Consider the following 11,993-nt stretch of genomic DNA (forward strand, 5'->3'; position numbering starts at 1 on the left):
TGCACTCTCACTGTTGAGACACTTCCAGGTTAGAGGGAGTAGATTTGGGGTGTCAGTGAATTCGTTCAAACCTGAAGTTTACTTTAAAAATCAGGACTAGCCCCCCAATTTTCATGACATTTCAAAGGTTTGTAGAATTACTACTGTGCTAGACGTTCCTCGTTGAGCCCCAGTTTCCTTTCCTCTAACCTGGGGATAATAGAATAATCTACCCAGTGGAAGTAATGTGAAATGAGACCTGGTACAAACTTAGTGTATAATGACTTTTGAGTAACTTTACCGTCACATGCTTGGATCCTTTTTCACCACTGGCTGGTGCTATTCCCTTGGGTCAGTGTTCCCACGGGCACCCTAGGGCAGGACCGTCCTTGGCTTGACCTGGCTGGAGTTTTGGTGGGAAAAACGTGTATTCATTGTGTCCAGATGCCTTAACACCTATACGTCACTAATCATTAAGTATCTGAATATGTATTTTTTGAATCACTGAATACATCCTATCTATCAAGAAATGTACAAAAAAGTCTGTATAAGGTCCATTTAAGCATTATATTTATCTAACCACTGTATAGATGGAAACACCTGTCTACAAAGATAAACATGTATTTTTGCATATTTTGCTATTTCTCCACTTGGAATCAATTTTAGCACTATTCTACACTTTTTCTTCACGTTGTCAATATTTATGTAACCACTATATTTGTCTAACCATTCTACCTATTTACATATAATTTTTACCAAACCGGTCTACAGACTTCTGTAGAAAGGTAGTTGTATAATACATTTCTTGGATAGTTGGCACATCAGGTTCCCTCTCTGTTTTATGAAGTGTTTGATATACTACATGCTTCATATCACTGATGTGTGTGTACCTTGCCAGTGTTCTTCGTGAGGACCTTTTCTTTTCTTTCTTTCTTTCTTTTTTTAATTTTAATGTTTACTTATTTTAGCATGAATGGGGAGGGGTGGGCAGGGAGAGGGGGACTGAAGATCCGAGTGGGCTCCATGCTGACAGCAGTGAGCCTGACGTGGGGCTGAAACTCATGAACCACGAGATCATGACCTAAGCCGAAGTCAGACGTTCAACCAACTGAGCCACCTAGGTGCCCCAGGTGAGGACCTTTTCTGAGCAGCCATCTTCTGGCAGGACCTGGTAGCCACTCTGACCCAGAGTTTGTGGTTAGAGAGTCCCAGCCAGGGGGAAGTAATGGTGAGCCTTGGTTTTCTCATCAGTAAAATGGGCTTAAGAGTTAGGATTGTGATCATTATTTTACACCCAGGGGTTAATAGATAGATGTTCACATCCCCCTCAAAGTTCATCTGCTTAAATCTAATTCCCTACTGTATTTGGAGATGGGGCCTTTGGGAGGTGATCAGGTCATGAGGACAGGGCCCTCATGATTGGGACTTGTACCTTTATAAAAGAGACCCCATGTTGTTGTGGTGGCTGCTGGGATGCACTGCAGTGAGTGGTCATGCTGGGCAACTGTCTGTGTGACCTTTCACCCACGCCCAGTGGTCCTGGTGGTGGCACAAGGCAGAAGCCATGGTGGAGGTGGCATCTGCATGGGCAGAAAAGAGAGACTGCAGAGAGCTCCCTCGCCCTTTCCACTGTGTGAGGACACATAGTAAAAAGACAGCTGTCTGTGAACTAGGAAGCGAGCTCTCACTTGGACTCCAGTGACCTTCCAGTACCTTGACCTTGGACTTCTTTCAGTACCTTGACCTTGGACTTCTCAGCCTACCAACCTGTGAGAAAGGAATTTCTGTTGTTTATAAGCCACCCAGCCTGTGGTATTTTTGTTATAGCAGCCTGTACAGACTAAGTGTCCATTTTGGCAGACCCTAGAGTAAGAGTCCTGGTAATGAGCTTGTGACTTAAAAAATAATGATTTTGGGGGTGTCTGGGTGGCTCAGTTGGTTGAGTGCCCGATTTCAGCCCAGGTCATGGTCTCGAGGTTTGTGAGTTCAAGCCCTGCATTGGGTTCGCTGCTGTCAGCGCAGAGCCCATTTTGAATCCTTTGTCTCTCTCTCTCTCTCTGCCCCGCCCTGCTCTCAAAAATAAATAAACATAAAAAAAAAAATGACTTGGGGCACCTGGGTGGCTCAGTTGGTTAAGCATCCGACTTCGGCTCAGGTCAGGATCTCATGGGTCGTGGGTTTGAGCCCCGTGTCAGGCTTTGTGCTGACAGCTCAGAGCCTGGAGCCTGCTTTGGATTCTGTGTCTCCCTCTCTCTCTGCCCCTCCCCTGCTCTCACTCTCTTTCTCTCTCTCTCTCTCAAAAATAAATAAACATTAGAAAAAATTTTAAATAACTTTACAAAACTTTTTATTGAAGTATAATATACACATGGAAAAATATGCCTAAGTGTCTAACTTTAAAAAAAAAAATTTTTTTTAATGTTTATTTATTTTTGAGACAGAGAGAGACAGAGCATGAACGGGGGAGGGTCAGAGAGAAGGAGACACAGAATCTGAAACAGGCTCCAGGCTCTGGGCTGTCAGCACAGAGCCCGACACGGGGCTCGAACCCACGGACCGTGAGATCGTGACCTGAGTTGAAGTCGGACGCTTAACCGACTGAGCCACCCAGGTGCCCCCCAAGTGTCTAACTTGATGAATCTTTGCAAAGTGAGCACACCTGGGTATCCAGCATGCAGCTCAAGAACCAACATTACCAGGACCCAGAGACCCCACAGGCCTCCTTCCACTTGGCCCAAGTAATAACTCTTTGAACTTCTAACCCCTAGATTTGTTTTTCTGGCCTTTGAACTTCATATAAATGGAATCAAACAGGCTGTCTTATTTTAGGCATTTGTGAGCTTTTCTCATATAGTCAAGGCCTTTTTATTCTCATTATTTTATGGTATTGCCTTGTTATTGTATATTATTCAATTTATTTATTATTATTATTTTTTTTCTTTTTTTTTCTTTTTTTTTTTTAATTTTTTTTTTCAACGTTTATTTATTTTTGGGACAGAGAGAGACAGAGCATGAACGGGGGAGGGGCAGAGAGAGAGGGAGACACAGAATCGGAAACAGGCTCCAGGCTCTGAGCCATCAGCCCAGAGCCTGACGTGGGGCTCGAACTCACGGACCGCGAGATCATGACCTGGCTGAAGTCGGACGCTTAACCGACTGCGCCACCCAGGCGCCCCTATTTATTATTTTTTTGAGTTTTATTTATTTATCTTGAGAGAGAGAATAAGCTGAGGAGGGGCAGAGAGAGGGAGAGAGAGAATCCCAAGCAGGCTCTGCACTGTCAGTATGGAACCCAATGTGAGGCTCGATCCCACAAACCATGAGATCATGACCTGAGCTGAAATCAAGAGCTGGACACTTAACCAATTGAGCCACCCAGGTGTCTCCATTTATTATTTTTTTTAAAGGTTCTTGTTTTTTTTTAATGTTTATTTTTGAGAGAGAGAGGATGCATGCACAAGCGAGGGAGGAGCAGAGAGAGAGGGAGACACAGTGTGAAATGGAACGACCACTGTTCCCTTGCACCCCTGGAGGCTTGGCATTTTCCAATGTTTTTATGTTAACCTTTTTGGTAGGTGAGCTTTTAATCTGCGTTTCCCTGATAACTAATTAAATGGGGCTGCTTCTCATATGCTTCTTAGTCATTTGCATCATCTCTCAGGAACAATGGGTCTTCTTCTTTTTAATAAATATATATAGAGAGAGGCAGAGAGAGAGAGAGAGAGAGAGAGAGAATCTCAAGTAGGCTCCACACCCAGTGTGGAGACCGATGTGGGGCTTGATCTCATGACTGTGAGATCATGACCTGAGCTGAAATCAAGAGTCAGATGAGCCAACCAGGCATCCTAGGAACTATGGGTCTTCTTTGTCTTCTTCTGTTAGATGATCTTTCCCTTTAATTTGTAGCAATTCTATACTTTCTTGATGCAGTATGTTGCCTTCTCACTTTCTTTAATGATTTTCTTTTTTTTATGAACAGAAATTATTAAATTGAAAATTTCCAGTTTATCAATTTTCTTTTTATGGTCAGTGCTTTTTACTTGCCATTAAGAAATATGGGGCGCCTGGGTGGCGCAGTCGGTTAAGTGTCCGACTTCAGCCAGGTCACGATCTCGCGGTCCGGGAGTTCGAGCCCCGCGTCAGGCTCTGGGCTGATGGCTCGGAGCCTGGAGCCTGTTTCCGATTCTGTGTCTCCCTCTCTCTCTGCCCCTCCCCCATTCATGCTCTGTCTCTCTCTGTCCCAAAAATAAATAAACGTTAAAAAAAAAATTAAAAAAAAAAAAGAAATGTTTGCCAACTTTAAGGTCATGAAAGTATTCTCCTTTGTTTTTCTTTTAAGGCTTTGTGTATATATTTTTTACCCTCACATGTAGATCAGCACTCCATTTGGAACTGATTGTATGGTGTCAGATAGGAGTCTTTTCCATGTGGGAATCCAGTTGGCCTAGTACTGTTTATTGAAATGTATATCTAAATATATACATATTTTTCTCTTAAAAATTTTTTAAATCTTTATTTATTAAAAAATTAAAAAAAAATCTTTATTTTTTGAGGGAGAGTGTGCAGACAGGGAAGGGGCAGAGAAAGAAGGAGACACAGAATCTGAAGCAGGTTCCAGGCTCTGGGCTATCAGCACAGAGCCCGACATGGGACTCGAACCCACGAACTGTGAGATCATGACCTGAGCTGAAATTGGATGCTTAACCGACTGAGCCACCCAGGTGCCCCTGCAGTGGTAATTTACAACACACCATCTTTTGGTCCATCCTGCCTCTGCCCAGCTTCTCCATCCTCTTTTTGAGATCAACTCCCACATGGCTTGTACCAAATCCTTGTTTCAGAATCAGCCTCTGGGGCACTGGAAATCAAGGCACAGTCTAATACAAATGATCACTTTCTTTAATATTCTAATACTGCTAGAATTTTAGAACATTTGAACTCCATTAACTCCTCATCAATTGCTGCATTATTGCTGCATTGTTGCTCTCATGGATTTTATTTTACTATTATTTTTAGTTTAGAGGGAGAGAGCGAGCGCATGATCAGGGGAGAGGGGCAGAGAGAGAGAGAGAGAGAGAGAGAGAGAGAGGGAATCTCAAGCAGGTGCCATTCTCAGCACAGAGCCCAAGGCAGGGCTTGATTCCATGACCCTGAGATCATGACCTGAGCCAAAAATCAGGAGTATGATGCTCAAGCAACTGAGCCCCCCCCCAGGCACTCCTGCTGTCGTGTATTTTAGTTCTATGTGTATATAGAGGTATTTTTTCTCGTTTAAAACAGCTTTATTGAGATATAATTCACATACTATACAATTTACCCATTTAAAGTGTACAACTGAAGGTTTTCAGTATATCCATGGATAGGTGCAACCATTACCACAACTGCATTTTAGATTTTCGTTACATCAAAAAGAAACACCACACTATGTCAGCTATACTTCAATTAAGAAAAGAAAAAAAAAAGAGGTAACATTACCTACGCCCGTCCCCCACCCCACCCCAAAGCAAAACCCAGCTCACAGCCTTTAGCTCTCATCTTCCTAACCCCTTGTGCTCTTAGCTCTAAACAACCACTAATCTATTTTCTGTGTCTTTCTATTTCCCTATTCTGGACTTTCATATAAATGGAATCATATATTGTGTGGCCTTTTATGACAGGCTTTTTACAGGTAACCATGTTTTCAAGGTACTTCTGTGTTGTAGCATATGTCAGCACTAAATTGCTTTTTAAATTATTTTTACTTTTTTTTTTAATTCTTTTTAATTTTGAGAGGGAGTATTAGTGGGAGAGAGGTGCAGAGGGAGAAAGAGAGAGAATCTTAAGCAGGACCCATGCTTAGCGCAGAGCCCTATGCGAGTCTCCATCCCACAACCCTAGGATCATAACCTGAGCCAAGATCAAGAGTTGGACGCTTAACTGACTGAGCCACCCAGGCGCCTAGCACTTCATTGCTTTTTTTTTTTTTTAATGTTTATTTATTTTTGAGAGAGAGACACAGAGCACAAGCTAGGAGGGGCAGAGAGAGAGGGAGACACAATGCAAAGCAGGATCCAGGTTCCGAGATGTCGGCACAGAGCCGGACGTGGGGCTCAAACTCACAAACAGTGAGATCGTGACCTGAGCTGAAGTCAGACGCTTAACCGACTGAGCCACCCAGGCACCCCACTTCATTCTTTTTTATAGCCAAACGATATTCCATTGTGTGAGTATATCATGTTTTGTTTTCCATTCATCCACTGATGGACGTTTGAGTTGTTTCCACCTTTTGGCAATTAGGAATAATGGTGCTATAAACATTTATATACAAGTTTTAGTGTAGAAATATGTTTTCATTTCTTTTGGGCATATACCTGTAAGTGTAATTTTTGCATCATATGGTAACTCTATTTAATCGTTTGAAGAACTCAGACATTTTACATTCTCACAGTATGTAGCGTTCCAACTTCTTTATGTCTCCATCAATACTTATTGTTAGCTAATTTTTTTGATTCTAGACATCCCAGTGGGTGTAAAGTGGTATCTTTGTGGTATTGATTTGCATTTCTCTGATGACTAATGTGTCACGTTTCTTTTCATGTGCTTATTGGCCATATGTGTATTTTTGTTGGAAAAATGTATCTTGAGATCCTTTGCTCACTTATAAACTGGGTTGTCTATTCTTTCATTCTTTTTGATGCTATTGTGAGCATTTTAGTAAGTTAATTTTTGGATGGTTCATTGCAAGTGTGTAGAAATACAATGGGCTTTTGTATATTCATATTTTATCCCGTAACCTTGCAGAACTCATTTATTAGTTCTAATAGTTTTGTTTTGTTTTTTTTTTTTTTTTTTAGTGGATCCTTCAGTATTTCCTATAAACAAGATCATGTCATCTGTGAATAGAGACAGTTTTTACTTCTTTTCTTTACAATCTCGATGCTTTTTATTTCTTTTTCTTGCTTAATTGCCCTGGCTGTCACCTCCAGTACATTTTATTTTGAATGTTTATTTATTTTTGAGAGAGAGAAAGACAGAGTGCAAGCGGGGGAGGCGCAGAGAGAGAGGGAGACACAGAATCTGAAGCAGGCTCCAGACTCTAAGCTGTCAGCACAGAGCCGATGTGGGGCTCGAAATCATGAACCGTGAGGTCATGACCTGAGCCGAAGTCAGACGCCTGTACCCGATTGAGCCACCCAGGTGTCCCATATTCCGGTACAATTTTGAATAGAAGTGGCAAGAGCAGATACCCTTGTCTTTTTCCTGATCTTAGGAGAAAAGCAATGTGAATACAGATTCCCCACCACTTGTTCTGGCTTGCTTTGGTTCTTGTTTGCTTGCTTATTTGTTTTGCAGCTTCCCTCATCTGCTAAATGTGAAGTCTGTTTCCCCTGCAATGTGGAGCCTCTGATGACACTCTTCAGAGTGTGCAGTCTTGAGCATGTGCCACTCACCCTGGGGTGATAATGCTGTTAGCAGGGCTCTTTTTTTTTTTTTTTTTTTTTAATGTTTATTTATTTTTGACAGAGAGAGACAGAGCATGAGCGGGGGAGGGGCAGAGAGAGAGAGGGAGACACAGAATCAGAAGCAGGCTCCAGGCTCTGAGCCATCAGCACAGAGCCCGACGCGGGGCTCGAACTCACAGACCGTGAGATCATGACCTGAGCTGAAGTCAGACGCTCAAGCTCAACCGACTGAGCCACCCAGGCGCTCAGCAGGGCTCTTTTTGAGTGGGTCTTTCCTTGATCTCTCTGTTAAGCTGTCTGCCTCATTTTGTATTACATCAATATGTTAGGTTCCACTAATTACTGGCTAATTGCTGTATTATTTTCTACCGTGCCCTGGGGCATAAATTGTTCATTGGTCTGATCCAATTAAATTCAGGCAAGGGTAGTTTCAGAGGCCACTTTTTGAGTAGGTGGGCTATTCTTAGCTCTCTTTTCTCCTGGTTATCTCTAGTGAATTAGCTGGCCTACCGTTTAGTGTGTTGCTCTTAATTAAGAGGAACTATTGTTTTTAAGAGTGTCCTTAAATTTGAACTTCTCTACGCTCAATTTCAAATAAAATCAATTCCTCTGGGGAGAGCTTCAGAGCTCTCTTTTCTAACTGGCTGCCTTTCCCCCAGGCAATATCTGTGATCCACTATTTAGGGAGCTGAGTGGGTTTGGTAGCCCCTGGTCTTCTCAGCTTGTGTTTCTGGTGTGGAACCTCTCTCTGCCCTAGAAATGATGGGGCAGGAGTGATCAGGACCTCAGAATTCTTGGCCTGCTTCCCCTGGGCTAGAACCTCCATTCTGTAGGTTGAGAACAGGAACCCTTGACCTCTTGGCTACACTCACCAGTAACTTAGCCCCTTCAACTTGGAGTTGGAGATGAGAAGTGCTGGTAGCTTGCTTCTCCTGGTGAAATACAGTAACCCTTTGTATAAGAAAAACACTCCTGGGGCACCTTGATGGCTCAGTTGGTAGAGCATGAGACTCTTGATCTCAGAATTGTGAGTTTGAGCCACATGTTAGGTGTGGAGATCACTTAAAAGTAAAATATTGAAAACAAAGAAAAACACTCCTGTGTTTCTCTTTTATTCTCATACCACTGTAACACTCACAACACTCCTGACACTAGATGTGTGTGTTTCCCACCCATCATGCAGTTCTGCAACACCAGCCAGTTGTCCTACAATTCAATTCAGTTCTGACACTACCTGGAGTTAGTGTTAGATCCCACAGTCTAAGGGTTTACCCCTGCAAGACTGCCCCACTTCAAGTTAATCTGTTGATTTAAGTAACCTCTACACCCAGTATGGAGCTTTAACTCACAATCCTGAGATCAAGAGTTGCATGCTCTTCTGACTGAGCTAGCTAGGTCCTCCCAAAGGACAGCCCCACTTCAGATGCCAATGGCAAGTTCCAGATTATCATCTGTACTTATGACTACATGGCTATAAATTGGGGTTCCTATAACCCCCTCCTAGGGGTTGATAACTTGCTGGAGTGGCTTACAGAACTCAGGAGAATACTGATTTATGTTTGCCAGTTTATTATAAAGGGTATGATAAAGGATATGAATAAGCAGTCACATGAAGGGATACATGAGGTCTGGAAAAGTCCCGAGAGCAGGAGCTTCTGTCCTCGTGGAGTTGGGGTGTGTCACCCTCTTGGCATATAAGTGTGTTCACGAAACCAGATCTTCGAATCCCATACTTTGGGAATTTTATGGAGGCTTCATTCCATACATGGAGGCATGATCTATCATTAACTCAATCTTCAGTCCCTCTGGAGGATGGGGAGTGGGGTTGAAAATTTCAAATTTCTAATCATGGCTTGGTCTTTCTGGTGACCAGCTCCCATCCCAAAGCTATCCAAGAGCCCACCAAGAGTTGCCTCATTAGGATAAAAGACACTCCTATCACCCGGGAAACTCTAAGGGATTTAGGAGCTCTGTGTCAGGAACCGGGATCAAAGATCAAATATTAGAACAAAAAATGCTCAAAGTGCTCTTATCACTTAGGAAATCACAAGGGTTTTAGGAGCTCTCTGTCAGGAGCTGGGGGCAAAGATAGATACTGCCTATTAGTTTACACACTTGGTCGGGGACTGAGGGGAGAGGGAGCCTTGTCTTCTTGGCTACATCTGCCCAGAGTAGAGCTTCCCTCAAACTGAGCTGGGGAGAGGGGAGGAGGGAGGGAATAGGATGCGGTTCAAATCCCAGACTCTCGCTGGCCTTACTGAGTTTTAGTAGCGTTTCTTGAATAAATGTTTCTTCACTGACTGAATGCCCTTAGGACAATTTCCAGAAACTTTAAATGGTGTAGTTTTTAAAAAATAGTGTTTACCAGCTTTGCTTGTTTCCCTGGGAAGTGGGTCTGTGGAGCTCCTCGTGCTGCCATCCTGACAAGGCAACTCGGGGCAACTCGGTGAGGTGAGTGGAATTTCTTATCAGGTGCTACAGTCTCCACAGAGATCCTCAGAGAAAGGCCCTCCAGCTTGGTTCTGCCCTCAGGCACGCCCCCTCCAACATCAGAAGGAAGGACTTGTTATCAGATATCACATGTCTTTATTTAGCACTTAAGTATGTGTGTCCCCATTTTGTTCCATAGTTTTTACCAAAAGCCCCTGTCCTTCCTCCTCTGCTCCAGCAGGGATAGAATCGCAGATGGCGCAGCCCGCGGTGGCTCTCAGCATTCCCCATGTAATCTGCTAACCACCTACCTTTCAAAGCTTACTAGTACTTCTCACTTTTCACTGCCTTGTCCTTTCCTTTGGCAAGATTCCTTCCTTCATGAGGAAGGGGTTCCCAGGGCAAGTTAGAAAGGCCAGAAATCATCTTGGAGTCCAAGGGCAGCCCCCCGGAGGGGGGGGGGTGTCTACAGGGATAAGCTCCAAGTACCCTGACACCAGATGGCCTCATGGCAGGCAAGTGGGGCCAGCGGCTGGAGGAAGCTGTGTGCTCTGCAGGGTTGTAGTGCGAGTGCCTGACAGCAAGCTTTGGAGAGCCCAGACCTCCAGGGCCAAGGCATTCATCTCAGGAAACAGACCACCAGCTGGCCGACACAGCTACCAGCTACACAACTGGGTAAGGAGCCGAGCCTGCACCACCCAGGAGGCTCCCCTCTTCCAGACCCCTCGGTGATAACCGACCACTTGAGTGACCCCACTTTTCCCTTCCCACCCAAATTCCCGCTCTTATGTTTTGAACTTGCCAATAAAGAGTGAATCCGCGAAACCCTAGGCCCCACCCCCACCCTCCCACCCCCCTACCCCCCTACCCCCCTCAGGCACCAAGGAGAAGCAAGTGGCTGAGTGTGGCTTCAGAGTTGGGCCTGCCTTGCCGTCCTGCTGTGGGGGAGCACGTGGACGTGAGGAAAGATTTGGGCTGTGCTCATTCCCTCCTCCGACCCTTTCCAGAAATTCTATTTCTTCTTCAATTTCCCCTTCCCAGGAAAGCTTCCTAACTTCTATAGCTTTATCCCGCTACCTCCTCCTGCTCCCCCCGAACTTTGTCACGCCCTTCTCCAGACTTTGCCACTCCACCTTCCGCTACAGGTGGTTGGCTTCCTCTGTGTGCCTCACCCAACCCGTGAGCTCCTTGGCGGGTGGCCATGCCTCACATGCACCACAGCGGCCCCGGAGCCTGCGGCCGGGTGGCCAGAGTCCACAAATGTCTGCTCCACGCCTGATCGCTGCTGCAGCTGCAGACAAGGGGCCTGTGTACAGTGGGCACCTGGTGTGGGCCGCTCTGTCAGCAGGACCGGGGGAAACTCTGCAGAGAGAACGCCAGTGGCGGTCACTGCGCTACGGCCACACCCATCTGGGACAGACGGTAATCCAGTTACCAAGGAGAAGTTCCCAGGAATAAAGATTCGGAGGCCGGTGTCCCGTTCCTGACCTGGTGCCGTCTCCACGGGCTTGGTGGACAACCTTGACCTGCAGCGAGCCAGAGCCTCAGGCTGTGTGGCTGCCACCAGCCAGGGCTTCTGTTAGACCTGCAGAGACAAGGAAGCACCGCGAACTGCCTGCGGTTTGCTGCCAGGACAGTTGATGGAATCGACAGCAGGGCACTCACCTAGATATCCTGCTGTGGACACCTGGCAACATTTATGAAATCTGGGGCTGTCACATTGTTTTCTGTGTATTTAAGGGAAAAAATGTAATTTAAAAAATGAATAGAGGTGCCTGAGTGACTCAGTAGGTTAAGTGTCCGACTTCGGCTCAGGTCATGATCTCGCAGTTCGTGAGATAGAGCCCCGCATCAGTCTCCGTGCTGACAGCTTGGAGCCTGGAGCCTACTTCGGATTCTGTGTCTCCCTCTCTCTCTACTCCTTCCCCACTCGTGCTCTGTCTCTCTCTGTCTCTCAAAAATAAATAAAAAACATTAAAAAATTTAAAAATGAATAGCAGACACAGAGTGAGTGCATTGAGCAAACAGAAGCCTGGGAGCCTCTCAGAAAACAACAGGATCTTTGTGTGGCTTATGGTGCGGTGTCCCAAGGTAAGACTGAAAGTCTGACATCCGGAAGGAGACAGAGGCTTGACTTCAAGC

General features: G+C 45.1%; 1 protein-coding gene across 1 annotated transcript; it reads left to right on the forward strand.

The window, feature by feature from the left end:
• Positions 1–7,606: 7,606 nt before the first annotated feature.
• On the forward strand, positions 7,607–11,549 carry LOC121036962 (uncharacterized). The gene is made up of 2 exons (XM_040485807.1): positions 7,607–10,526; positions 10,997–11,549. Exons 1-2 carry the CDS (start codon positions 10,233–10,235, stop codon positions 11,336–11,338), a joined length of 636 nt encoding a protein of 211 aa, XP_040341741.1. The 5' UTR covers positions 7,607–10,232; the 3' UTR covers positions 11,339–11,549.
• The last annotated feature ends 444 nt before the right edge of the window (positions 11,550–11,993 follow it).

This window comes from Herpailurus yagouaroundi, unplaced genomic scaffold, assembly GCF_014898765.1.
Source record: "Herpailurus yagouaroundi ecotype Mexico unplaced genomic scaffold, PumYag 163, whole genome shotgun sequence".
Lineage (NCBI taxonomy): Eukaryota > Metazoa > Chordata > Mammalia > Carnivora > Felidae > Herpailurus > Herpailurus yagouaroundi.

What these genes read in the sequence shown, in the direction of transcription:
- LOC121036962 (XM_040485807.1), top strand. Translation starts at nt 10,233, where the DNA reads ATGAGGAAGGGGTTCCCAGGGCAAGTTAGAAAGGCCAGAAATCATCTT. An exon ending in GCTACCAGCTACACAACTGG is followed by an intron (nt 10,527 to 10,996) that starts GTAAGGAGCCGA and finishes CTTCCGCTACAG; the next exon opens with GTGGTTGGCTTCCTCTGTGT.